Here is a 23,487-nt window from a genome sequence, read left to right as displayed (position 1 = left end):
AACGGATGAACCTCGTAGGTCCCTCCCAACCCAGGAGATTCTGTGATTCTAAGATCTTCAGTTTTACATTTTTCTCCCAAGTTGATCTTCACTCCATTACATCTTTCCCATGAAGATAATAAAGAAGCTTTCCAGGAAGTTCTAACGTGACTGAGCGATCTGTACAGCCACACCACTTCACAGATGCCTCTCCTGCTGTTTCATGTTTAGTATCTTTACCCCCAAAAAAGTGACAGCAGCATGATCAGCACCTATTTTTTCCACAAAGGTTGGTTATCCTCTACTTAATGCTAGAAGCCACATAAATCATATATAAACAAAACATGTAATAATTAAGAAAGGAAAGCTCTGGGAAATGTCAGTAATACTGTTAGAAAGGAGAATGTTGCTCTGAATATGGCTTTGAGGAAAAGGCTTCCAGGAAGAATGCAAGCTGTGGTGAGTACTAAGATCATCATCTCATCACCATCATGGTAATCAGCAACTACTATACACAGATTTTGTAACTGTGCTTATCATTCATTTTTTCTATCTTAAGCAATGTTTTAGGCATGTTAATGGACGCAGTAGTAACTACAATAAAAACTTACACATGCTCCTGATTTATCTTCATCAATACTCAAACTGTAGCTCTGCAGCATTTGCTTTGCTCACTACTTTGAGGAGGCAGAGCTACATCTTGTGTGAAAAATAACACAGAATTACGGAATGGTTTGGGTTGGAAGGGACCTCAAGGCTCATCTCATTCCACCCCAGGCAAAGGGCAGGGACACCTTCCCCTAGCCCAGGTTGCTCCAAGCCCTGTCCAACCTGGCCTTGGACACCTCTTTTTGTCAGTCCAAGTCTATGTTTACCAAAGCCTAATTTGAGGATTAGCTGTTGATAGGAAAGGCCAGTTAGAAGGGCTTCCAGAGCCAGCTAATATCCAGCTTTACATTCCTGCAAAGCAAAACCAGGGGGGAAAAAACAGGCACACAGAATGGTCTTCTAGAAATAAGTAAGGGCATGGATATTTCTATTCAAGCAACACAAACAACACACTTGGGAGCTACTGAACTGCCTGAGGTAATGCAGCCCTGGAAACAAGGTTGAGCTGAAACGATGGCTGGGGGGCAGATATTCCTGACTGGGAAGGGAGATATTCCTGACTGGGAACACTGGACCCAGCTCCCACTGCCGAGTGGCCACCACACTGCTCTCTGAAACATGAGGAGAGTTGGAATACTCGATATGCAGGCAGGCTTTCTGTTCCCAAATAATTCGGGAAAATCATATAAGAGCTGATAACAACCCAAAATGGCAACTGCAGCTCTGAGAAAAAAATGAGTATTGTGGGACCCAGGAAAGTGAATGGAGCTACAACACTTCAGATACCTGCACAGAGGACATTCTCAACAGCCTCCCATTTCTCACTGAGACCACTTTTCCTGGAGGAAATGGCCAAGCAAAGAAAGCTCAAATGACACCTGAAGTCTTAAAGAATTTTACAGGGTCTGGGGTTTTTTAGGGTTTTCTGAGAAGATGCGTCCATATAATTTATTGTTGAAGCTCCTGCACAAAGTTTAACCTGCTGTTGGATGGGACTCCTTCCTGGGCTGAAATGCTGCCTTTTTAAAAGAAAGCATCCAGTACATTTGAGGATAGAACAGCACTGCTAGTGCTCCCTCCGAGGGGCTCATGCTGCTCACCCAGCCAGCACTGCATTTAAGGAAGGGTTTGGAACTGTGGCTCCTGTTGGATGAATCAGGCAGACCAGGTGAATCTGCACACCTTGCAAGGAAATAAAGATATATTTTCCCCCCTGGATCACAGTTACAATCCCCAGACCAGTGAGGAGGAAGGTTAAAGACTGCAGCAAGCAAACATCAACCTTGCTGTGTAGACACAAGGGGTTTATGTACCAGGTGTGTTCTAGATGGGCATGACACCTTCCTTCTCACCCCTTTAAGAAGCTGTTCTTCCCCCACAAGGAGGAGGCTTTTATTTGAAAAGCACTGTGCTTTTATCTGAAATCAAATCTAAACCAGACAATATAAAAAGGGGTAAACTGCCCTTACCAAAAAGGCCTTTTTTTCCCCCTTTTCTTCTTTTCATAAGTGAGGGGCAGCGATGATGATGAAGATACAAGAGCAGAAAATGGACATCCACAGCCAAAGCTTTGTCACCTACTGCCCTGTGGCACCATGGCAGCCTCTGGCAGACAGACAGTGGTGAAACAGGCTCAGCTATTCATCAGGAGAAGCTGAGATAAAGCAGCAGTGCTGCCCAGCAGGTATCCTGGTGAATACATTCCGGGAGCCCTCGCTCATGGCATTCTGCCATTAAAAGCCAAGAGATGCCGCAACAAACTCCCCCGGGACCCTTTGGGGAGGCTGACGTGGAATTTGCCGGCCAGAATTTTAGTCACCCCCTCCACGGCTCTGCTCCAGAAGCCCAAGATGAATAGGGAGCTCTGGTGAACTTTGAAGCCTGAGGGTCAAAGTTCTCTCTCATTATCCCCACCATTTTCTGTCGGCGGAGCTCCTCAGCCTCCCCAGGGACGGGAAGGTTTGAGGCTCTTGAAAAAACCTGACATGACCAAGTCAGAAAACAGTAGGGTGCTTATGTACATATATTTTTCTTTCCCCGTTTTCCTCTCCCCCCACTTCCTTGAAAAGAAAGGATAGGGATTGAGCTATTGTGTCAAACATCAACCTGGTGGCATCAGCAGTCCCTCATTTAGCTGGCACAATGCCGCCCTCATTTCCACACGCTGCCCCGCCAAACAGGCCTGACCCTCCCAGGGACACCTCCTCTGCAAGAAAGGGCCTCATTTGATTTTTCACTCCCCACCCCAAAACCTTTCATTCCGTAGCCAATCCTTTCAAGGAGGATGTCACTCCCGATTCCTGCAGTACATATTTTGTAGGCTAAGAACTCTCCTTCGTGCCTGAGCCGCCACTGACCGATCTGACAGAGACAACTGATCCACCTGTGGCCAAACCTCCAGCAATATTTAATACAGCACTTGCTGTCAGCCATTAAATATTGAAACTGGTCCTCCCAGCGCAGGTGTTATGTTCTGACTCAAACCACAGGCTGGACAGACTAAATTACCTTCTAAATTTACTTCTCCTGCCACCACTAGAGGCCCACCTTTCGCTCCAATTAAAAATTCACTCCGGAATTAAAATGGCAAGATTTTGATTAACTGAAATAGCCTGCACATTTGAAACAACCCAAATCTAAGTGGTCAGAATAGAGCCAGGCTTTATACAAGCTTAGGAGACTGACTTCAGATGGTTAGCAAAAGCTCTTTTCTTCACTGCTATTTAATGGGATAGTTGGTAGGAACAAGGCCCTGATTTCTCAAAACAACGTAAGAAATTATCCCAAACAGCAATGTAAGTACACTATTAAAAACTCAGCAGTTTCTTTGGCTTTGCTGTGCAAAAAGGCAACAAAAGAATTATGGATAAACAAAAGACTTGCAAACCCAAACCAGAAACACATTATCAGAGTCCTCTTTGGGGGAAAAAACATTCACCTGGCAATGCCCAAGAGGAAACGGTGACATTCCTGCCTACAAAGTTTAGCACAAACTGTACTAGGGTGTGACTGAGTTAAATATCTGTGGTTATGTTACAAACCCCTCCGACCCACGCGTGGAGACAGAGCCCTGTACCACCTCCTTGGGCTGGGGGGGCATGGTGGGGGATGGAGGGAAACAATTACAGCCCAGTAATTACTTCTCCTTTAAATGGATTCTTCCTAACCTCCGATGGATTTACCTCTAATCTCAAAGTAATTACGTGTAACCTCAATGGATTCTCACTCTGGGGGAGATGCTGCAGCTCCAGGGAAGCCTGTGGAGAAGAAGTTCTCTATTGTCTGCAAGAGCAATGAAAAACTAACACGTGCACGGGCACTGCCAGGAACAATAGAGCCCTTCCACAACACCAGGAAGGGGCAGACAATGGCACCTTGCCTCCTCCTGATGACGCAGAGCTGGCCAACACAATCCCAGGGGAACTCTGGTGGGAGCTCCGTGGGGACACCCCAAAGGCACACAGCACCTGTGCCTCCCTTCTGGGACCAACACCAATACACAATTTGGGCATTCCAGCACTACTTCACAGCAGAATTACCCACATTTAGAGGCACTAAGAGGGGCCAAACCAGACAGAAAACACTTGAACTGCATCCCACAAAGGAGCAGTGAAAACCTTGCTCCAGAACACAGGGGCTGAGGGAAAAGGGGTTCTGAGGGAAAGCAGCAATGCCTAGAAGCTACCTGTCATCTAATTTACTAAACAGTTTTTCAGAGACATGGACCTAACATCAGAAACTAGAGCAAAGCATTGTTCTGGCAGGACCCGAGACTATGAAATCCTGTGTCAAGCCAGAGGAAGTGCTAATATTCCACAGTCAGGGAACAGCCAAGTGGTGCAAGCGCAGCATCCGTGTGGCCAGACACGTAGATGTGACACCTGGACTTGATGATCTCAGAGGTCTTTTCCAACCTAAATGATTCCATGGCTCCACGCTCCTCAGAACCACCCATCCAAAGCAAAAGTTTCCTGCCAGTCCCAGGTGCAGGTCTGTAACCCTCAGAGCTTATAAAAAAAGGCATCTGATCCAAAACTTGATTTTCACTCCTTAATGGAAAATTGCCTGGGAGCTCAAAATGTCACCAACAGGTTTAGGAACTGGCCCTAAAAATGTTATGAGTGGCCACCCTATTATGTTCATATATGGGATGATGATAAAACATAAGACCAGAAACGATTATAAAGACCTTGGTGAGGGTCACACCACGGGTTCTGGGGTCCTGAGTCAGATCCCTGTGCTCCTTCCATCCCCAAATCCATAGCCAGGGATTGTGTCACAGGCACTGAGAGGGACAGACAGCATCCTTGGGACAACAACAGATGCCTCAACATGGAAAAGCTGTGTAGAACATGTCTTAATAGCTAAGTCATTTCCAAAAGGCTGCTCAAAACTACTCCTGAATAAACCACAACCACTGCACACTGACTAAGACCTCTCCTCACTCTTTACTACATCTAGGAAACTTTTCCTTATTAAAAGGCTTCTGTTTTTTAATCCTGGGATCAACAATAAGTCCATAAAAGAACCAGAAGAAAATAAAGACTTAGACTGTTTCAGCTGCCCCTTGGGATGCAAGGGAGCCTCACTCCCAGGGGGTTCACAGGAACTGGACTGTTCTCAGACTCGCACCGGGGAGTTTTATTTCAGATTATGGTTCTTTGAGAGGGAGGGGAATGAAGAGAGAGAAAGAAGTTCCCCCACCAAAGGGGGCTGAAGAAATCCTTGTGTGACACTGCCTGTGAGGGGCTGGTGCTGATGGACACCCCGAGACACGGTGTACTCACGTGTAGGCTCGGGTGGTAGGTCAGCACCCCGTTGTCACACAACGTCACGTACTTCTTCTTCCACTCCTTGTTCAGAGACTTGCCACTCCTCTTCAGCAGCATTCCCTGGAAGGGGGAGACAGGAAAGGTTAAAGATTCTCTGGCCAGTGCACACCTAGTTAAGACACAGCAAGAGAGACCATTGCCAGCATTTTCAGATAAACCTCCCCCTGCAGCTACTCGTTCTCCCCTGCCCCTCCCATGAGGCACGTTGCCTCCATCAGCAGCTTCACTGTTTGCCATTTAGGAGGAAAAGCTGTCCAACACCAGAAGGCATTCCTAATGAATCATACAGTGCTTTGGTCACAGAAAGTCTTACTGGAATGTCCAGGTGGAGACACTATGGACACAGATACACTAGTGCCAGAGATACAAGCAGACATTTCACTGAATCATAACCAGGAATCTAAACCAACACAAACTTCAGTTCTCTAATCCCCATAAAATGAGTTTTTCCCTTCTCATTTGCCAAGGCAATGAAAATAAAGGGAAGTCAGAACGCAGAAAGATGCCCTACAAAGCACAGTGCTTCCAACTGCCACGGAGCTGTTCTTGTCAAAGCAGGCTAAAGCCTTGACAGCAAGTTCTGCTGTTTGTTTTCCCATTAAACCTGCAGAGCCGATCCCAAAGCCAGGAGGGGACACAGGCCAGCTCTGCCCAAGTAGAAGTCCTCCAGAGCAAGCAGAATTCCAGATGGAATTCACCACTCTCCATACAACCCAACAAGGCTCCCTGTGCACCATCAGGGGTGACCCCGGTGGAAAAGCCCCGCTCACCCCTGCCTGCTCCTGGCCATGCACTTGGGACACAGCTTCAGAGGAACCCTTCCCAACTCAACCCAACCCGTGCACGGGACCGTGGAGAGAAGCTCGTGCTGGGTCCCTGAATTACACAGCGACACAAGCTCCCAACCCTCCGGCTGCCTGGGGATCACGTCTGCATTCTCCTGTGCTGTTCCTGGCCAGAACTGGAACTTTTTCAAGGAGAACGGGGCTCCTGCCCCGCCTCCTCACAGAAGCTCCTGCGGCACAGCCCAATTACCGCGTGCCAGTGGTGACAGACGTTGTTTTCTTCTATTAAAAAATGAAAGCTTGTTTCTGCCTTTGACTCGCCTGTTTGTCTATAGGAGGTGATCCGTGGCTTCACCTTTCCCATCTTTCATACCTCACCTGCAGCACGTTCGCTGCCGTTCAGGGGGACCCAACTCTAGTTAGTGCTGTGCCGTGGGGATCAAAAATTACACTTTCCCTGCACTGGTTTGTTCTTCAGACCTTTTAATGGCAAAAAAAGCAGTAAGGAACACAATGGTGATCTTTTTTTTCCCCCCTCTGCCTTTTCTTTTTTTTTTTTTTAAGTTTCGAACAAATTAAAGTTTATATACTTCACACCTTTTAACCATCCTTTGCCATACAGACAACATGTAATTACTTCCATAATTATCAATTCATGCCAATTATAAACTCAATAAATAGTAAAAACCTACCAAGGTCATGATTTTTAGTACACAGAAGCTTTGCTACTATCTAGGTGTGAATTCTGACATTCTAGCTATGGATCTAAATGAAGAAATTTATTCAAAATGAGGTTTCACCATACTTTTAAAGTGGAATTCTGTGCTTGATGTAAAAAAAATCCAGATCAGCATTAGATATGAATGATGTACCTATTTGTGTGCCTAACTAACAAACCAGGCCTCCCAATCCATTTCCTTCAGGCATTCCTTTAGCAAACAGATTCATTTTCACTTTATGGGAGAATTAAAGGTATCTTAAAGTACCTGGAGAGGAAACTGCTCTGAATACAAGAACGTGGTGTTATAAAGTGAAGTAGCCCATATAAACCACATTTTTCCCCCCAGGGCCACCAATTTGTGATAATTTTATAGAATGATCTGGAGAAATGGTCTTAGAATCAGAGTTTATATCAGTTATAAATGCACTTTAACATTAACTAAATTTAAAAAAAAGAAATGGCCCTGATATGACAAGAAATGTTCCTTTAAAGAAAAAGCCCTTTGCTTCAGTCACTTTATGTCTAAGTCACATCAGATGCTGTGCCTGGGAAATGAGTTCCACGGGTTCCCACTGACCCCTGGTACCTCCGAGGCAACTGAGAGGCAGCTTGGGCATGTCCCCAGTCCCCATCAAACAGGTCCCCACGTACACAGAACACACTGCAAACCCCACCTTTGGTCCCCAAGCTGAGCAGCAAGAGACCAAGGCAATCTCCTACTTCCAAATAACCATTTTTTGTGGTCTAAATAATCTCTGCCTCAAGTTATTATTAATTGGTAACATCATTTTTCCTCATTTGTATGAAATCTTTCATTTCTTAGTCTTCCATCTGTAGTTGGGTGTAGCTGACCCAAAGCCTCCAGACTCAACACTGAGAATTTAACACCTCCAATTTCCACACAAACCGGGAACAATTTCACACTTCTTTTTTTTACCACCTTCCCTCCAAAACTGCAATTCTGTGTCTAACAGAGGAATGGCTTCTCCTACCAGACTCCTCCAGCCTGTGTTTGTAAGGAGCCAGAGGAAAAAGGCTCCAACTGGAGTGCACGGACCTCCCTCCCCAGGTTTGGCTGGAGGAACACAAAGCAAACAGAGGAGCTGCCTGGACGTTCCACCAGCTCTTTATTAGTAACGTGTGTGCTACGTCTACTCCCAGGAGGTCATTGCAAGCCAAAAGCAATGTTAAGTGTACAAGCTTTAAATAACTTACAAAGTTAATGTAATGAATGTAAGTGTGATCTGAAATCCATCACTCAGTGGCTTGCTGTAGCCTCAAGCTGTGATAAAACACCACTCATAAATTTATATTAAAACTCTGTTCGATAGCAATTATTTACCAACAAAGATTTATTGATTGCATTTGCTGTTAGAGGCTGGGGCCTTAACTGAGTCAATCAGCTTACGCCGCCGAGCTCCGGGGCACCCGCACGAGTTACAGACTGCCAGTGGCTCTGCATCCCAACAGCTCCGTGGCAGCAGCAGCAGCTAATGAAAGGCCGCCAGCGCTGCATTGATTGGAGCCAAGGTGGAAAAAAAACAACATCCCAACTGCAGCCAAGGGAGCAGCACACGCGGCACACCTGGCTCACCTGAGCGCCCAGCAAAACCCGGCTGCTCCGGCTCCTCCCGGGAGCTGCACACCCTGCCAGCTCACACCACAAACCAGCACTGGGGGAACAACCACACACTGGTTCTATGGAAATATGCGGGGTCTTAAACAGCAAATTAGCAGCACTCTAAAAAGTGACCTCCTGAAGTGGTTTAATGCCGCATCGAAGATGCCGGTAGGTGAGAAGCCCCAAAAATGGCCTTTGAAGGCAGCAGAGCCAAGGTTGGACCTTCAGGAAAAGGAAATATGGTACTCCCAAGGCTGGTGGTTGGAACTAGGTGATCTTTAGGGTCCCATCCAACCCAAACCATTCTGTGGCTCTAATGGTTTCTAATTTCTTTCAGAAGTTCATCCCACTGCCACGGCTGTGGTGGGAACTTCTGCCAGCCTCTCCTTTCTTCCCCTCCCTGATTTTTAGCCCACCCCACACGGTTACCCTGCTGCTGCTCTGACACAAGGGAACAGGTAATCTCACACTTAGTCATTAACAGTGGAAATTCCTAATTTTCCACTCAGGTCTGTAGTTCTCACAGCCATGATCAGCAGCCAGCACTGCTAGGAATTTTCTAGGAATCATGTGCATCCTGTTCACAACAGAAAAACTCAGTTCATCAGAAAAATCTTCCCTCAAGTAAGTCCAAGGGCAGTCACTCAGCCAGGATCACAAACTAACTGTTACATACAAGTTCTGGACCACAAAACATTTCCTTTAAATGTATTAACACGGGCAACAAATGCTGCTGAATCCTCCAGGACTGCATGACCAGCCAACTCTGCACAGTCTGTCCAGCACCACTGGGACCAGTCTAGCTCATCCTAATAATAAACAAGAGAGTAATTCTTAACTGTTATTTCTTGCTTCCAGAAGATTTAACTGTAACAGGTTTCCAGTATTAGGGTCCATTTAAGCTCATGGCAGTCATATCATCACATCACAGAATCCCAGAGTGGTTCAGGTTAGAAAGGACCTTAAAGCCCAGCTCATTCCACCCCCTGCCATGGGCAGGGACACCATCCAATAGACCAGGCTGCTCTCACTTCAACAATGAAATCTGAGCAGACACCAAAGTATGCAACTAACCCTGTAGGAAATAAACTGCTCAAGATTCCCAATGTATTTGGAATCCTTCCATACAAATGTAACTTGTTTTCGCTGTTTCACCAAGTTAGGTCTTTCCTTCCCCAGGAATTTAAGGGAATGCTGCTTGGTCTTCTGGTCAGTGAGATACGAAGCTGTTTTAAGTTTTTACACTTGGAAACCTGTAGCAAATATCCCTCTTCCTTCCAGTACCTAAAGGGGGCTTATAAAAGAGGGAGAGGCACTTTGGACAAGGGCCTGGAGTGACAGGACAGCGGGGGATGGCTTCCCACTGCCAGAGGGCAGGGTTAGATGGGATATTGGGAAGGAATCCTTCCCTGGGAGGGTGGGGAGGCCCTGGCACAGGTTGCCCAGAGAAGCTGTGGCTGCCCCTGGATCCCTGGAAGTGTCCAAGGCCAGGTTGGACAGGGCTTGGAGCAACCTGGGCTGGTGGAAGGTGTCCCTGCCCACGGCAGGGGGTGGAACGAGATGGGCCTTAAGGTCCCTTCCAACCCAAACCAGTGTGGGATTCTATGATCTCCTACAGTAACAGGGCACAACTGGGGATCAACTGAACCACAAAACAAAGGCTACAAGAAACTGGAGTGGCTCTGAAGAGATGTGAGAACAGGCAACCTGAAACATTCTCCAACTTTAGTATCTAACTATAACATTGCAAAAAAAAAAATCCCCCAAACCCCCAAATATTCTTAACTGCACCCAGGCACATGGAAAGTCTCCCCCCTTCCATAAAAACTGACTCTGCAGTAGCAGCAGTTTCACTACAAAGTCAAAGATGCTTCCACACAGAGGAAACTATGCAAATTTATGTTATGCACTTTTAGGACAAAATGAAATCAGAACATTGCACCCAATTCTCTTTTAACATTCCCTAAACACAAGGCAGTAACTCTGTGCAGCAGGTAATTACACCATGAATGGTTACCTAATGCTGAGGCTGATCAGCCACGATTTCCATCTGGAGACAAAGAGCAGAGAGGATCTAACATCTAACTTGGAGCAAAAGATAATGGCTTTGCTTAAACTTGAAGGACAATCAACCTCCAACTCATTATTTTCCAAGCTCTCTGCACACAAGCTACGAAGGAAAATTAGAAAGATGTACTGAAAAAATCCCAGTGCTGATGAAGCAAGTCTTACAGTGCATCACCTCCAACAAAGGACAGCTACCAAATTCCTGCATGGAACATCAGCACGAGGGAGATGGTAAATGGGAAGAACAAACTTAGTGCTCACTGTTACTGCATTTTTCATTTTAATCCCAGACTGGTTTGGCTTGGAAGGGACCTTAAAGCTCATCCTGTTCCACCCCCTGCCACGGGCAGGGACACCTCCCACTAGCCCAGGTTGCTCCAAACCCCGTCCAACCTGGCCTTGGTTAATGATTGCTCACAGTTCCTCCGACGGGCAGCAAATGATTTTATGGGAAGTTCTCACAACAAAAGACAACCTGGGACATGTGGCTGGAGGACAGAGACACTCACCACAGCAGGACAGCAGTGCTATCTCGAGCTGGAAGGGACCCACAAGGATCATCCAGTCCAACTCCTGGCCCTGCACAGGCCACCCCAACAGTCCCACCACGTGCCTCAGACTTCTGGAGTTCTCCCTCGACTGGCAGCTTTGGGAACAGGAGGGCACTCTTTCCTCAGCCCTATTTCATGAGCTACATTAGACTTTGTACAATGAACAGCACATTGCAAACTCTTCAGTTACTACACCTCCTCCCCATGCAGTAGAACAGGTATTTAAAGGACTGGCACATCTCTAACCCTGGTTTACCACTCTGAACAGGGCACAGCACTCAGCAAGTAAAAATATTTTCCTGCCTTCCCATAGTTTCTGCCCGCGTTGCCTTCTGAGGCTTCTTCTGCTTACCCTGAACTGTTAAAAAAATATGACAAAAAAAATCCCAGCCCTTAATAACGTGCAGGAGTGGGTTTATTAACCCCTTGGCACTGGCAGCTGTGGTTTCCCTGACACCCTCTCAGCGCTGATGCAAAATGCACCGCGATGCAAATCATCCTCCCGCTGCCCCAGGGAGCAGGATGCCAAGGGCTCCTCAGCTCCTGCCTCCTGCACGGCCACAAACAAACCCTGCATCCACCCCAAGCACAAACACTGCTCCTCAAACTGAACTCAGAGGGAAAACAACGCTGGGGAGAGTGTTTGGTGTGAGCAGACACGACTGCCTGGCACAGTTAATTTGGGAAAGGCTCCAGCAGCACAAATGTTCGTGGCAGGGGAAATGGCTGAAGGGTCAGGCACGAAAAAGAGGCAACAAAACAGTTATTTCCCTTAAGAAACAGATGTTGGGTGTTGAGTGCTGGGTGGGTGATACAAAATAAGGAATTATGGTGCAGGCATTACAACTTCTAGGGAGACAAATCCGCCTTCCATCCCCTGGACCCTGAAATTCTCTTTATCACATTTCATATAAAGTAGGGGTTTGGTGGTGGGGGGGTGTGGAAGGGGAGAAAAACCATGAAAAGCTTAAAACCCAATTTTAACTTTCTCTCCTGACACTATAGTGTTTCCATAGAAACATCAGGAAGACCACTTAAGAGCAGCTTTTTTTTTGTAGCCATGTTTGGCACCATACCCCTCCCCCGGACAACCTATTATTTCACAAATGGATGCTTTTTGCAGCTTGTTCTGTGCAGGCTCCGATGAAGGGGGGAAAGAAAAAGAACCCTGGATCTTTAACCAGTTCCCTTGTGGCCCCCTCCCTTTTTTGTTGGTAATATTTCTGTCGTTCTGCCGGGGTATCTGGTACAAAGGGTTACACTTTAATTGAGCTGTCAGCATCTCCAACAATCCTATAAAACTCCGATTATGCACGGCGGGGTTAGTGACACACTTGTTATTGTGGATGCCCTATTTGCTAAACCCGGGCCCCCCCCTCGCAGGTCACCTCACCCACGCGACCTTCCTGTCATTAGCCGTGTCTATTCCTACCTCACCGCTGTGAAAATCACACAAGCCAAGGCTTCAAAGCCCTTGCCAGGACTGAATTCGACCAGGAGCTAATCACCCACAAATCCAGCTCAAATGGCAATAATTGGCTAAACTGCTCACCTCTCCAGAGCTCAGCAGTAATTTGGGATAATAAAGAAAAGAATTATTCAGCTAACTGCCCTGAAATGTATGCTTTGTGACCGACACACTTCACATTTTAATAATGATGGACACAAAATCCAATTTAATACAGCAGCGACTGAATAACAAACCCAGGAACGCTGGCAGGGGGAAAAAAAAAGTGTGTGTGTGTGTGTGTGTTCCTTTTTTTCCCTTAAACTGTGTTCATGTTATTGTGCAGAAAGGATTCACACTTCATGTTGGGAAATTTTGGGACCAAAAAGGTCTTTGCCAACCATCCTCAGAAACCCTGCTCTATGATGGGGTTTTAAAATTTATATTTAATTTTCTTTAATCAAAGGGAGTGTTCTGAATGAAAAATTGATTTTGCTGAACAGTTGCACTTCTGGTCCTCAAACTTTGGTAGGGGCAAGGTAGGAAGTATCTTTTTTTCTTCCTTTCCAGTAGAAGGGCACCATCTTCGTTATTCTGATTAACATTATTTCCTAATTGCCTCATTTTTCTTTACCTTTACAACTTGTACTCCAGTCAAGGACCACGAGCATCAATGACCCCAGTACAGACACTTGCTGAACAGGAGGTGATGCTCCCTGCACTGCTTCATGATGGGACCTGTCTGCCAGGACACACTGAGCTGGTCCCACAGTCAAAGACCACAGAATCATGGAATGCTTTGGGTTGGAAGGGACCTTAAAGCTCATCCTGTCCCAACCTCCTGCCACGGGCAGGGACACCTTCCACTAGCCCAGGCTGCTCAGGGCCCAGCACGATGCTCCATCACTCTTCCCTACACCCACCCCATTCTCTTTCCTCAAACCTCTCCCAGACCAGGAAAAAAACCAGGAAAATACAGGAAATATGTGTGTTACTGTTTCTGTACCCGGGATGTCCAGTTCACCCAGAGGAACAGGAAAGGAGAGGACAGTCCTTCAGAGAGGCAGTTATTGCATGTTGAGCATTATCCTCTCAACATCAGCAGCAAAAAGAGTAGGGAACCTTCAAAACATTCCTTCATCCCCTTCAACAGACTCACCTTGCCTGCTAAGGGAAGTGGCACATATGGGATTAACATCTGCAGACACAGAGCTGCTTCAGAGCCAGGGAAAGACCCCAAAACGTGCCCATAACCCCAAACTCAGCCAGTGCAACGTCCCTCCTCATCTCCTCACCGGCCCAGGGACGCACAGATGGATTTGAGGGAAGATGTGCCCATGTCCTGGCATTCCAGCTGCCCCAAAGACCCGAGAACAAGCAGCAGCAACTGTGCTTAGCTCAGGGAGGGATCACCAGTGCCACGTCTGTCCTGAGAAACTCGTTTAGAAAGGCTTTATACCCCATTTCCTTCAGGCTTTCCCACACCTGCAGCTTCCTGAGGCACCAGAGGGTGAGTCAGGGCAGCCACACGAGCACATTAATGGGCTCAAAGGGTTGAGTCAAACATGACATAACTGGGTTTAATCCTATTTCCTTAAGTTCATGAAATTATGTTTCGTGTTCTTAAAAAAGCTGCAAAAAATGCCAACTTCATCTTTGAGACAAGGGAAATACTTAGATAAATGTAGAACATGCCCAGACACACGAGACAACTGTATAAAGAGACAGCTACAACCACGTCCCTTTGCTATTTGCTCAACATTTGAGTAGACACTGAGCTGAACAGCTCATAAAAATGGTGATTTATCTACTTGGGGCAGCAGAGACACATCTTTTTAAATAATCCTTTTCAGAACACACACAACTGCCTTCGTTTTCTTCTTGATGAATCAATCTGTACTTTATCATCTGAAAACAAAATCGCTCTGGCTTCAGCTGGAAATACATAAAAATGTGTAGCTAATTCACTCAAAAACCTTCCAGCAGTGGCCCAGGACTGTTGGGTGCTTTAGGAGAAGACCTGTGTGTTATTGGGTGTAAAATTTCCCTAGAAAAAACCTCAATAAGGAGCACCTCAGATGACTTTTGCTGATCAGCAGACAGAAAACAAAGGTCTGGGGGTTTTCACCTTTCCTCAAAGACCAACTCAAGGCCTAGTGGAGGAGAAAGGAACCTCTCTGGTTCCCAAAGCCACCCACAACCTCTTCACTTGCTTCATCTATACTACATTTTTTTTACCATATGAAGCTGTGTCAGGGGAGGTTTAGCCTGGATATCAGGAAAAGGTTCTTCCCCCAGAGGGTGGTTCTGAGAAAAATAAAGGCTGGTTTTGCCTGGGTCTGCTTTGCTTCATGTACAGCACTGACTCCTCCTCTGCCACACTCCCTGAGCTTCGCATCAATCAGGGCAATTCCAAAATAAAGGATTCTGCATATTGTGTCAGCAAGTTCAAAACTGCAATATTGTTTTAATGTTAAACTCACTCCAGATACAATACTTCCTGTGCAGAATATTTCATGGCTCATTTGCCTCAACAGATATTAAGCTTCAGTCAACAATTAACTACTGACACTTTTTTTTTATTTATTTTTTAAACTGGGAAAATTTAGCAGAAGAGCTAAAGCACAGCTTGGATTTATTAGATTGATGCTAATTCCATGACATCAGTTTATTTCATTTCTATAAAGTACCCATTTCTTGAGAGCAAGAGGGTCACTCAACACACAGTTCAGCTGAATTGGAAGTGAAATTTGAGCCACACAGCACATCTTGCAGCCAAAAAACTGCTGTAAAGTGCACCAGTTTCAAAGAGCATTTGAACTGCTAATTGTTTTTCACTTACCACATAAGATCATTCCCCAACACAACCACTCCATTGCAGGTCTCACTGGCATTTCCTATTCAGCACTTGCTCTGTCTATACTGCTATGAGAAGAGTGTGTCAGAAGATACAAACACCTGGAGTTATTTGCTGGTTTTCTGCATGGAACCCATCCTGCCTCACACTTCAGCCTGGCTTCAGATTCAAGGTGCTACTCCTTCAAAGCCTGGACACCAGCTCAACCACCCCAATTCCTGCATCCAAGGGCATTTTTATGACCGTAACAGCAAAATGAAGGTTTCAACTGAAGACTTTGTCCTGCCCCTCTCTGCCCAGTGTGTATTCAGGATGTAAACCCAATCCATCGGAGAGAAGGAAACCCAAACCATCAGAGACGTAAAATCCCAGAATGGTTTGAGTTGGAAGGGATCTCAAAGCTCATCTCATTCCACCCCCTGCCACGGGCAGGGACACCTTCCACCAGCCCAGGTTGCTCCAAGCCTTGTCCATCTTGGCCTTGGACACTCCCAGGGATCCAGGGGCAGCCACAGCTTCTCTGGGCAACCTGTGCCAGGGCCTCCCCACCCTCCCAGGGAGGAATTCCTTCCCAATATCCACCTAACCCTGCTCTCCTTCAGCTTAAGGAGTCAATCCAGGACTTGTTAAAGCAGAAACCCTACAGATGCTTCCAGGAACAAAGATCCTCTCCAAAATCAGGTAAAGATACACCCAGTGTGTTTTCCCTCTAAGAGTTGCCTCTCACACATGTTGATCCCTCAGTATTAAGCAGCTATTGAACCTCATTAATATTTCAGTGGAAGAGGCAGCAGCAGAACACCCTACAAGTGAGCTGCTCTCCTCCAGAGGCTACGGTTGTTTTATGAGTATCCCAGAACCACCCAGCTTGCAGGCAACACAGAAGAACAGCGTTCAGAAAAGGCAATTTATAAAGCTCATTTATGGATTTCTCTGCGCAGTCACTTGGCTGTAGACTAGACATGCTGTAACATGGTGGAGGAAATCTCCCTCAAAAAACCCCCTATAATCCATTATTTAGTTAAGCAATCAGCCACGCATGAGACGAAAGACTAATTTTTAACCACCTTTCCCAACTTTCCGTCGATAAAGAACGTGTTTGTAAGGACAAAAAAAATAAATATATCTGTATAAAAATAAAAATGCAAGGTACCCAGAGTGCAGCTAATGGGATTTGACGCTGGCTTTAATTTTAATGAAGAAAGTTGCCAGTAGCAACAAAACTGTCAGCAGCAGCCAAGCACCATTAATAAAGACCCAGACAACATTAGTGGCACGGCAACAGTACAAAAGGTTCCCCCCTGTTCATGCTGTGCTAAATTGGCTGCCCAATTTTTCTTAAGTGTCCATACTATTTAGAAGACAATTTATTAATTTTTGTCATCCATTGTCAGTTGACAGGCCATCATTTTGCATCCCGAATTTGAGATGAAAACTAATTGAAAAGCCTGGCAGTATTTATGAGGGGTATTATTTGTCAATTATGGCTGCTGCTGACACCGCTCTGACCAACTCCAACACCCCGCGCTCGGCTCTGTCACTCGGACCCTTTCTGGGGCATTTCCATGTTACTTCTAGAAAAGTGACAAAAAGCAGTGATAAAATCAATTTAGCAAACTCCTGGAGGGAGAGGGGCCCATCAATCCCTGCTCTGGAAGCACCGGAGTGGGGAAAGCAAGCACGGACATCGCCCAGGAAATCACAGCTTTCCATGACACCTCCCCGGGGAAAATCCCACTCTCTTTGTTTCCTACCCACAAAACAAATGTGCAAATATGTCATAATTGAAATTAATCCTGCAAATTTATCCAGGAAAGAGAAGGTTTTGCTCTCTTATCACTGCCCTAAAACTGCTTCTCTGGAAGTTCGAAAGCCTCAAAAGCCCTCAAATTCCTGACTGCAGAGAAACTCCAGTCTTTCCAACCACAACTGCATTCCTGACTCTTGCCCAGCCTTTCAGAAACATCCTCCTTTCTCCCATACTCACAGACACATCAAACAGTGATGCTGCTGTCATTGGCAATTAGCAAAAGCACTGACCCCGTGGAAGGGACCCACACAGGGGCAGTTCCTGAAGAACTGCAGCCCAGGGGAAGGAGAGGCTCGTGGGGGACTGTCCACGGGATGGACCCACACTGGAGCAGGGAAGAGGATGAGGATTCCTCCCCTGAGGAGGAAGGAGCAGCAGAGACATGTGATGAACTGGTCACAGCCCCATTCCCCATCTCCCTCCTCCCTGTGAGGAAGAAAGAGAAACTTGGGAGTGCAGTTGAGGCTGGGAAGAAGGGAGGGGTGGGGGCAACGTGTTTGGTTTTGTTTGGTTTCGGGGTTTTTTTTAACATTTGATTTTATTTTTCATTACTGATTTATTTGGTAATAAATGACATTATTTTTTCCCCAAGTTGAGTCTGTTTTGCCCACCTGGTGAATGATCTCTCTCTCTCCTTATCCCAATCCATGAGCTTATTTCCCAAGTTTCTGAAGGCTACAAAATGTTATTTCTTACCTCCTTACTTCTCTATTTAGCATCAGTAAATCTCAGTATTGATTTAAATATGGATATTCTTTACCATGTCCTGTAACACACTCCACTTGCTTCTGAAGATCTGAACACTTGAAGATCACAGCTAAAACCTCATTTAAACATTCCTTTAGTTTCAAAGCCCATAATTTCCTTTACCAACAGCAACTAAAAAGGCTGAAACCGAGTCCATCTACTACACACACAGTTATCTCCAACACCTACAGGCAAATGGGTATGAAGAGAATAAAATGTGCACTGTTCAAAAGAAAAAAGCTTAAAAGCACAATTACATTAACTACGTTGATATATATTGTATTATTAAGTCTATACATAAATTTAGGATAGTTTTTAATATATCTAATATACATATTTGCAACATACTAGTGCTAAAAAAATCCAGTGAAAACTAAACGAGCAGAATTTCCTTCTCTCACAAACCCAAAGGTGTAAACACTTGACCAACCCTGTTGAATCCATCCTATTAATCCACACCAGCTTTCCAGATGACACTGCCAGCTTTGCTTCAAAAAAAATTGTTCAAGGATAGAATTTCCCAGCATGTGACATTTCAGACTCAAACCTAAAGCAAAAGCTTGTTCCCTCCACTGTTTCCTAAAATTAAAAGTAACGTGCACTTAGTTATCCTCCTGCTTGAGGGAACATCACCCAAGGTTGACGTTCATTTGAAACACAAACCCTCAACGTGGAGAACACTTTGGTGCAGTTCCTACATCAGGGGCGATCATGATCTTCTTCCCTTCCACTCCATTCATGCCTGGGCTCTCTCAGAAAACACACAGCTGAGGGTCTCTCTGGGGGACAGGAGGCTCTTTGCTCCCTTTGCAAGGTGCAAACACAGTCACTCCAAGGAGCTGCACGGAGGAAAATCCAAGTGAGCCTCCAGCAACCTCCTCCTCCAATTTGAACTGACCTAAGAGGAGCCAAATTCACTCAAATACAAACATGCATGTCACCACTGCTCCAGAGGTGTCAGTGCCACCCTTGCAGCTGCCTCCAAAGGTGGAGATTTCACAGCCCCTTTAGATATTTGCTCCAGTATTTGAACTTGGCGGGGAAAAAAAAATGCTCTTGCATCTCTAATGGGAATTTCTCCTGTCTCAAACATGTCACAGACTGACTTCCTTTACTCTTCCAATTAATTAGCAGTGAGGTACATGAAAATTTGCTTTCTATGCTTGCAAATAAATACCTTGCACAACTGAAGGGCTTCAAAAACCACAAGTACCACAGCAACAGCAGCTGCTGGGCTGCACAACCCACTGGGACAACCAAGCTGCTATTCCAAAATGGAACAGGTTTGTCCTGCCATCAGGAATGTCTTGGATGCAGTTATACTGTCATCTCAAGAAGAGGTTAACTGATGTTTTACTGATTTAACTTTTGGGAGGATGCAGAAAGCTGCATGTGTGCCCAGGGAAGCCTGAGTCCAAGAAGAACTGAACTCAAACTAAAAATGGATATTGCTGCTGAAATGCCAAGGAAAAAGGAAAACTTCACCAGTTTACTGGAGAGAACACACAAAAATAATGCTTTATGTGTTTCCAAAAAGAATCAAGCCTTTCTTGCATTGAGAGACTTTCCTAGTGCTGCTGCTCAGCTTAAGGAGACCCGGTGCCCATCCAGAGCCTGAAGTCAATACTGTAAGACATGGGAGTCTTCATCTCCAACTCAAAAATTCCAGATGAAGGGAAAACCCTCGTGCTTGTTTCTGAACCTTGTTCTCCTCCAGCAGGTAAACCTGTCTGTAACCCCAGCTCAGTGCCACGAGCCTGCTGTAAACACAGCAAGAAAGCCCCTTTCCTCCGATGCATCCCTAAAAGGGTGCTGCTTTGAGGGAGGATAAATTTGACACCCAAATCCCCTTCATCCAGCTCAACAGGCAGAGACTGGACACCTTTTACAGTCTTGATGCTTTTAAGACAGGTGTCTAAATTTTCTGCCCCTACTGCAAGCAAACCAGTTCAACCCACAATATAAGGGAGATAAGGCCACCAAAAGAAACAGCGTAAAATCTAATTTCTTTTCCCGGCATTGTCGAGGTGAATCGCGCAGCGGAAGAAATTAAGGGCTCTTTGTAAGGCTCCCAACTTTCTGGAGCAGTGCCCCATTGCTTTTGCTCGATCTCCCTCTTTAAGCTCTTTGTTGGGAGGTGTCAGTGGCGGATCAGCGCAGGGACAGTGACGAACACACAGAGGCTGCCGGGGAGCTATCGGGGAGCCCGATCTGGAGTTCACCTCCACGTCAACTCCTACTGCTAATTCATCATCCTGCAGGACAGCCGGGCTGATTGGGAGCCGGGCAGGACAATGCAGGGCCCGGCTGACCACCAAAGCCCGGCCCAGGGGAGGAGGGGTTGATGGGCACGGGCCTGGAGAAGGCCTGAGATAAGTGCTGGCTGTCAGCGCAAGGACAAAGAAGGGCAGGCCCTGGGGAGAGAAAGGAGATAAAAAAAAATCTCGACAACTGCTTTATCTGATGAGGGTTATGGCTAATTAATTATAAACTCAATTACCTAACCCTTACTTCAGCAGTCTCTATTCATTAAGAGATAAAACCTGACTGACTGCTAACTTTCCCTTGCACACTCCGGCTCTGGCTTTGCACACTTTGCCACACAATTCCTTAAAAGAAGATCTCCAAAAGCCTTCCTCCCCGTCAACTTTGTGCTGGCAGGATGGAAGATTTCTCCTTTCTCTCCCCCACCACCCAAGCACCCTGTGTGGCGCCATGGGAGGGCCAGGCCTCCATGCTGTGCATTGGCATTTGAAAGCAGAACCCGGCATTAAACAATAGGCATTAGGGACATCAAAGCCCCCTTTCACGGCCAACTCGCTGCCTCCCCGGGCTTCTGATCTAGCTCACATTTTCAATCCAGCTTTTAATTTTGGGCGCTGAAAGTTTGGTGCTCAGAGGCATCAACTCAACGTTATCCTTCCAAAGTTTGAGGGTAACCAGGGAAAATGAATCACGACAAGGGCTGAACTCTAAAAACCCTCAGCCAAGCCCACGCTCGCTAATAGCCCGCACTGAATTTTGCATGGAACACATTAAAAATGTCTGTTTTATCACTCTTCAGATCCCAGCCCTGTTCCTGCCGTGCTTGGCCTCTCCTCCAGCTCAGGTTCTTGCCCCCGTGCCTCGTGCTCAAACATCCCCGTGGAATCAATCCTGGCCATTCAAAGGAGGCTCCTCTTCATCTCCTTCCAAAGCCTGCAGACCTGTCTGGCTCCCACCTTTTGAATGCAAGGATATTCTCAAATCCCTGTTTCGCTTCGGTTGCCCTCAGCTCTGGCCTTTCCATTTCTACAGGATAATGTTCTTTATTTATATTTTTCATGGGCGAGTCTGTATCCCCCTCTGTTCATATTTACATGAAACAACAAGGTGGCCACACTCACAGGATGCTTTACAGAGAATCATTTCTTCTGCCATGCACAATGAGGGATCCCAGCTTTGTTTCTCACACTAAGTCCTATTCCAAATCCCTGTGAAGTCTATTTATGACACAACATTTTGGCTCATTCAAGGTGTGAGGCCTTTCAGGTCATTTTCCCATACTTTGTATGCACCAAATAAAATAAGAACAACACAGTACAACAACAAGACTGGCTGATACACGTTATTTAAGCTCTTCACTGCAAAGACATGATTATTACACAGAACTAATACTCTGGCCTCGATTGTTATTAGTTGACGATTATTATTATTTGGTCTTGGTTATTTCCTTATTAAAATGTAATTATTAAACCTTATTATTAAAAGGATTTATTTTACTAACACTTATGTTTCTGGACTTGAATTAAGTGGTCCAATGCTTCAGTTTGCTCCTATGATGTTTTCCTGAAATGTGTTCCTGCCTCTGGTTCCCTTCCTCATTTGTCCTGCTGATACCCAAGACCTTCCTTATATCCCACCTTGTTCAGCTCAATCCTTCGAGACTTCCCTGAGAAGATAAAAATCTGTTCTTCTACAAACTTCAGATGTGGATTTTTTTCCTCCACAATTTAACAGCTTCAATTCAAATTGTGTGTCTGATGATTTTAAAGTGTATCACACGGACAAATTCAACTGTAACTAAAGGCTGTCTGTTTGGATGGAGCCTTTAAAAACCTGAAAATAAAACCTCTTGACCACCATAACCCCCTGGGGCAGCCAGCTCAGCTCTGGTTATCTTTTAGGCAACATGGCAAACAATAACATTACCCACCCTGAGCTCCTCTGGCTGTTCTGAGTATCGACTCCCTGCCTTCCCTCACCACAACCACTTTCAAACCCAACTGCTATTTTAGTATTTCATATTACTGCCTCTTATGGCTGAGTCCATCCCCCTGAAATAGGTACATCTTCCTTTTAGGTCAAGAGTTTTAAAGCTTGTCCTGTGACAATGACACTCAAACAGATCCTTGTGGTTCTTCTGAACTTCCAGTGTTTTTTGTTGGTGGAATCTGAGTTACCCTGTAGTGCCTCTACTCCCTTGGACCAACAATTCTGTAGCTATTCCGAAATCACAGAATGGTTTGGGTTGGAGGGGGCCTAAAAGACCATCTAGTCCCAACCCCTCTGTTCCATCAACAAGGTTTTTAAAGGAATCCCATTTCCTTCAGCTCTCATTTTATCCTTCACCCATAAATGCAATGATGGGATAAACGTACGTTGAATAAAAATAGAGAATTTTCTGTTTGCATTCTGGCATATATTAAAAAAAAAGGTCTGCATTAGTTTTATTGCAAGTTACTTGTCTCAGGTTGCCAAGGTTGCTGCCATGTCTGATCAAATCCCAAGCTCCAGCTGTTGGGAAAGGCAGACACAGCCATCCCCTTCCCTGTCCTTCCCATCACTGTAACACACTCCTGAAATCCCCACGCAGGAATGAGGATGTGCTGAGAGAAAACAGAACATCTCATGTGCTCCTAAGCCCCCTTCCACCACACTTCTCTCTTCCAGAGCCCTGAACTCCTCCCTGTTTTGACAGGAGCACATCCAGTGCCCAAATCCAGCTGTGTTCTGACCTCCCTGCAGAGGAGTTCACTGCTCACCCTTTATGCAGCTTTGCAAGCTGCTGCAAACACCGACCATTTTGAGGCTCTTTCCCCACACATTTTCACTTTTATGTAGTCCTATAACTTTTTATCTGAAGGAAGATGACTGTACTTTCAAGAAATTACAGCTTTAAAAAAAAAAGAAACAGAAACAGTAAAAAAAAAAAAAATCCAGTGCCATTTTCCATCAACAATTTCACGCAGCTCTTTAACTTAAAAATATAAACTCTGCTCAAAACAACCACTCTCTGCAATACTGTTCCCTCAACTGCCTTCCCATCACGCTGAGAGGATTAGGGAAAAAAGAAGACTTCTCCCATTCATCAATAGAGGAGTTATTCATCCGAAGTTTATTATCTCAGGTAATTTGATCAATACACTTCACCTTTATAGTCCCGTTGTCCTTGTGAGCAAAGCATTTTGTGGTTTATAGT

At 45.6% G+C, this 23,487-nt stretch overlaps 1 protein-coding gene across 10 annotated transcripts in view; it reads right to left on the bottom strand.

Moving 5' to 3' along the window:
• The window catches only part of AGAP1 (ArfGAP with GTPase domain, ankyrin repeat and PH domain 1), a 301,541-nt gene that overhangs the window by 117,028 nt on the left and 161,026 nt on the right, over window positions 1-23,487 (bottom strand). For all 10 annotated transcript variants that reach the window (XM_027705461.1, XM_027705463.1, XM_027705467.1 and 7 more), the window contains one exon: window positions 5,376-5,480. In XM_027705461.1, the coding sequence (XP_027561262.1) occupies window positions 5,376-5,480 (105 nt within the window). The remainder of the gene's footprint in view (window positions 1-5,375; window positions 5,481-23,487) is intronic.

This window comes from Neopelma chrysocephalum, unplaced genomic scaffold, assembly GCF_003984885.1.
Source record: "Neopelma chrysocephalum unplaced genomic scaffold, ASM398488v2 Primary Assembly neopelma1_335, whole genome shotgun sequence".
NCBI lineage: Eukaryota > Metazoa > Chordata > Aves > Passeriformes > Pipridae > Neopelma > Neopelma chrysocephalum.
The sequence above is the reverse complement of the archived record's forward strand: the minus strand, read 5'-3'. Positions and strand labels throughout refer to the sequence as shown.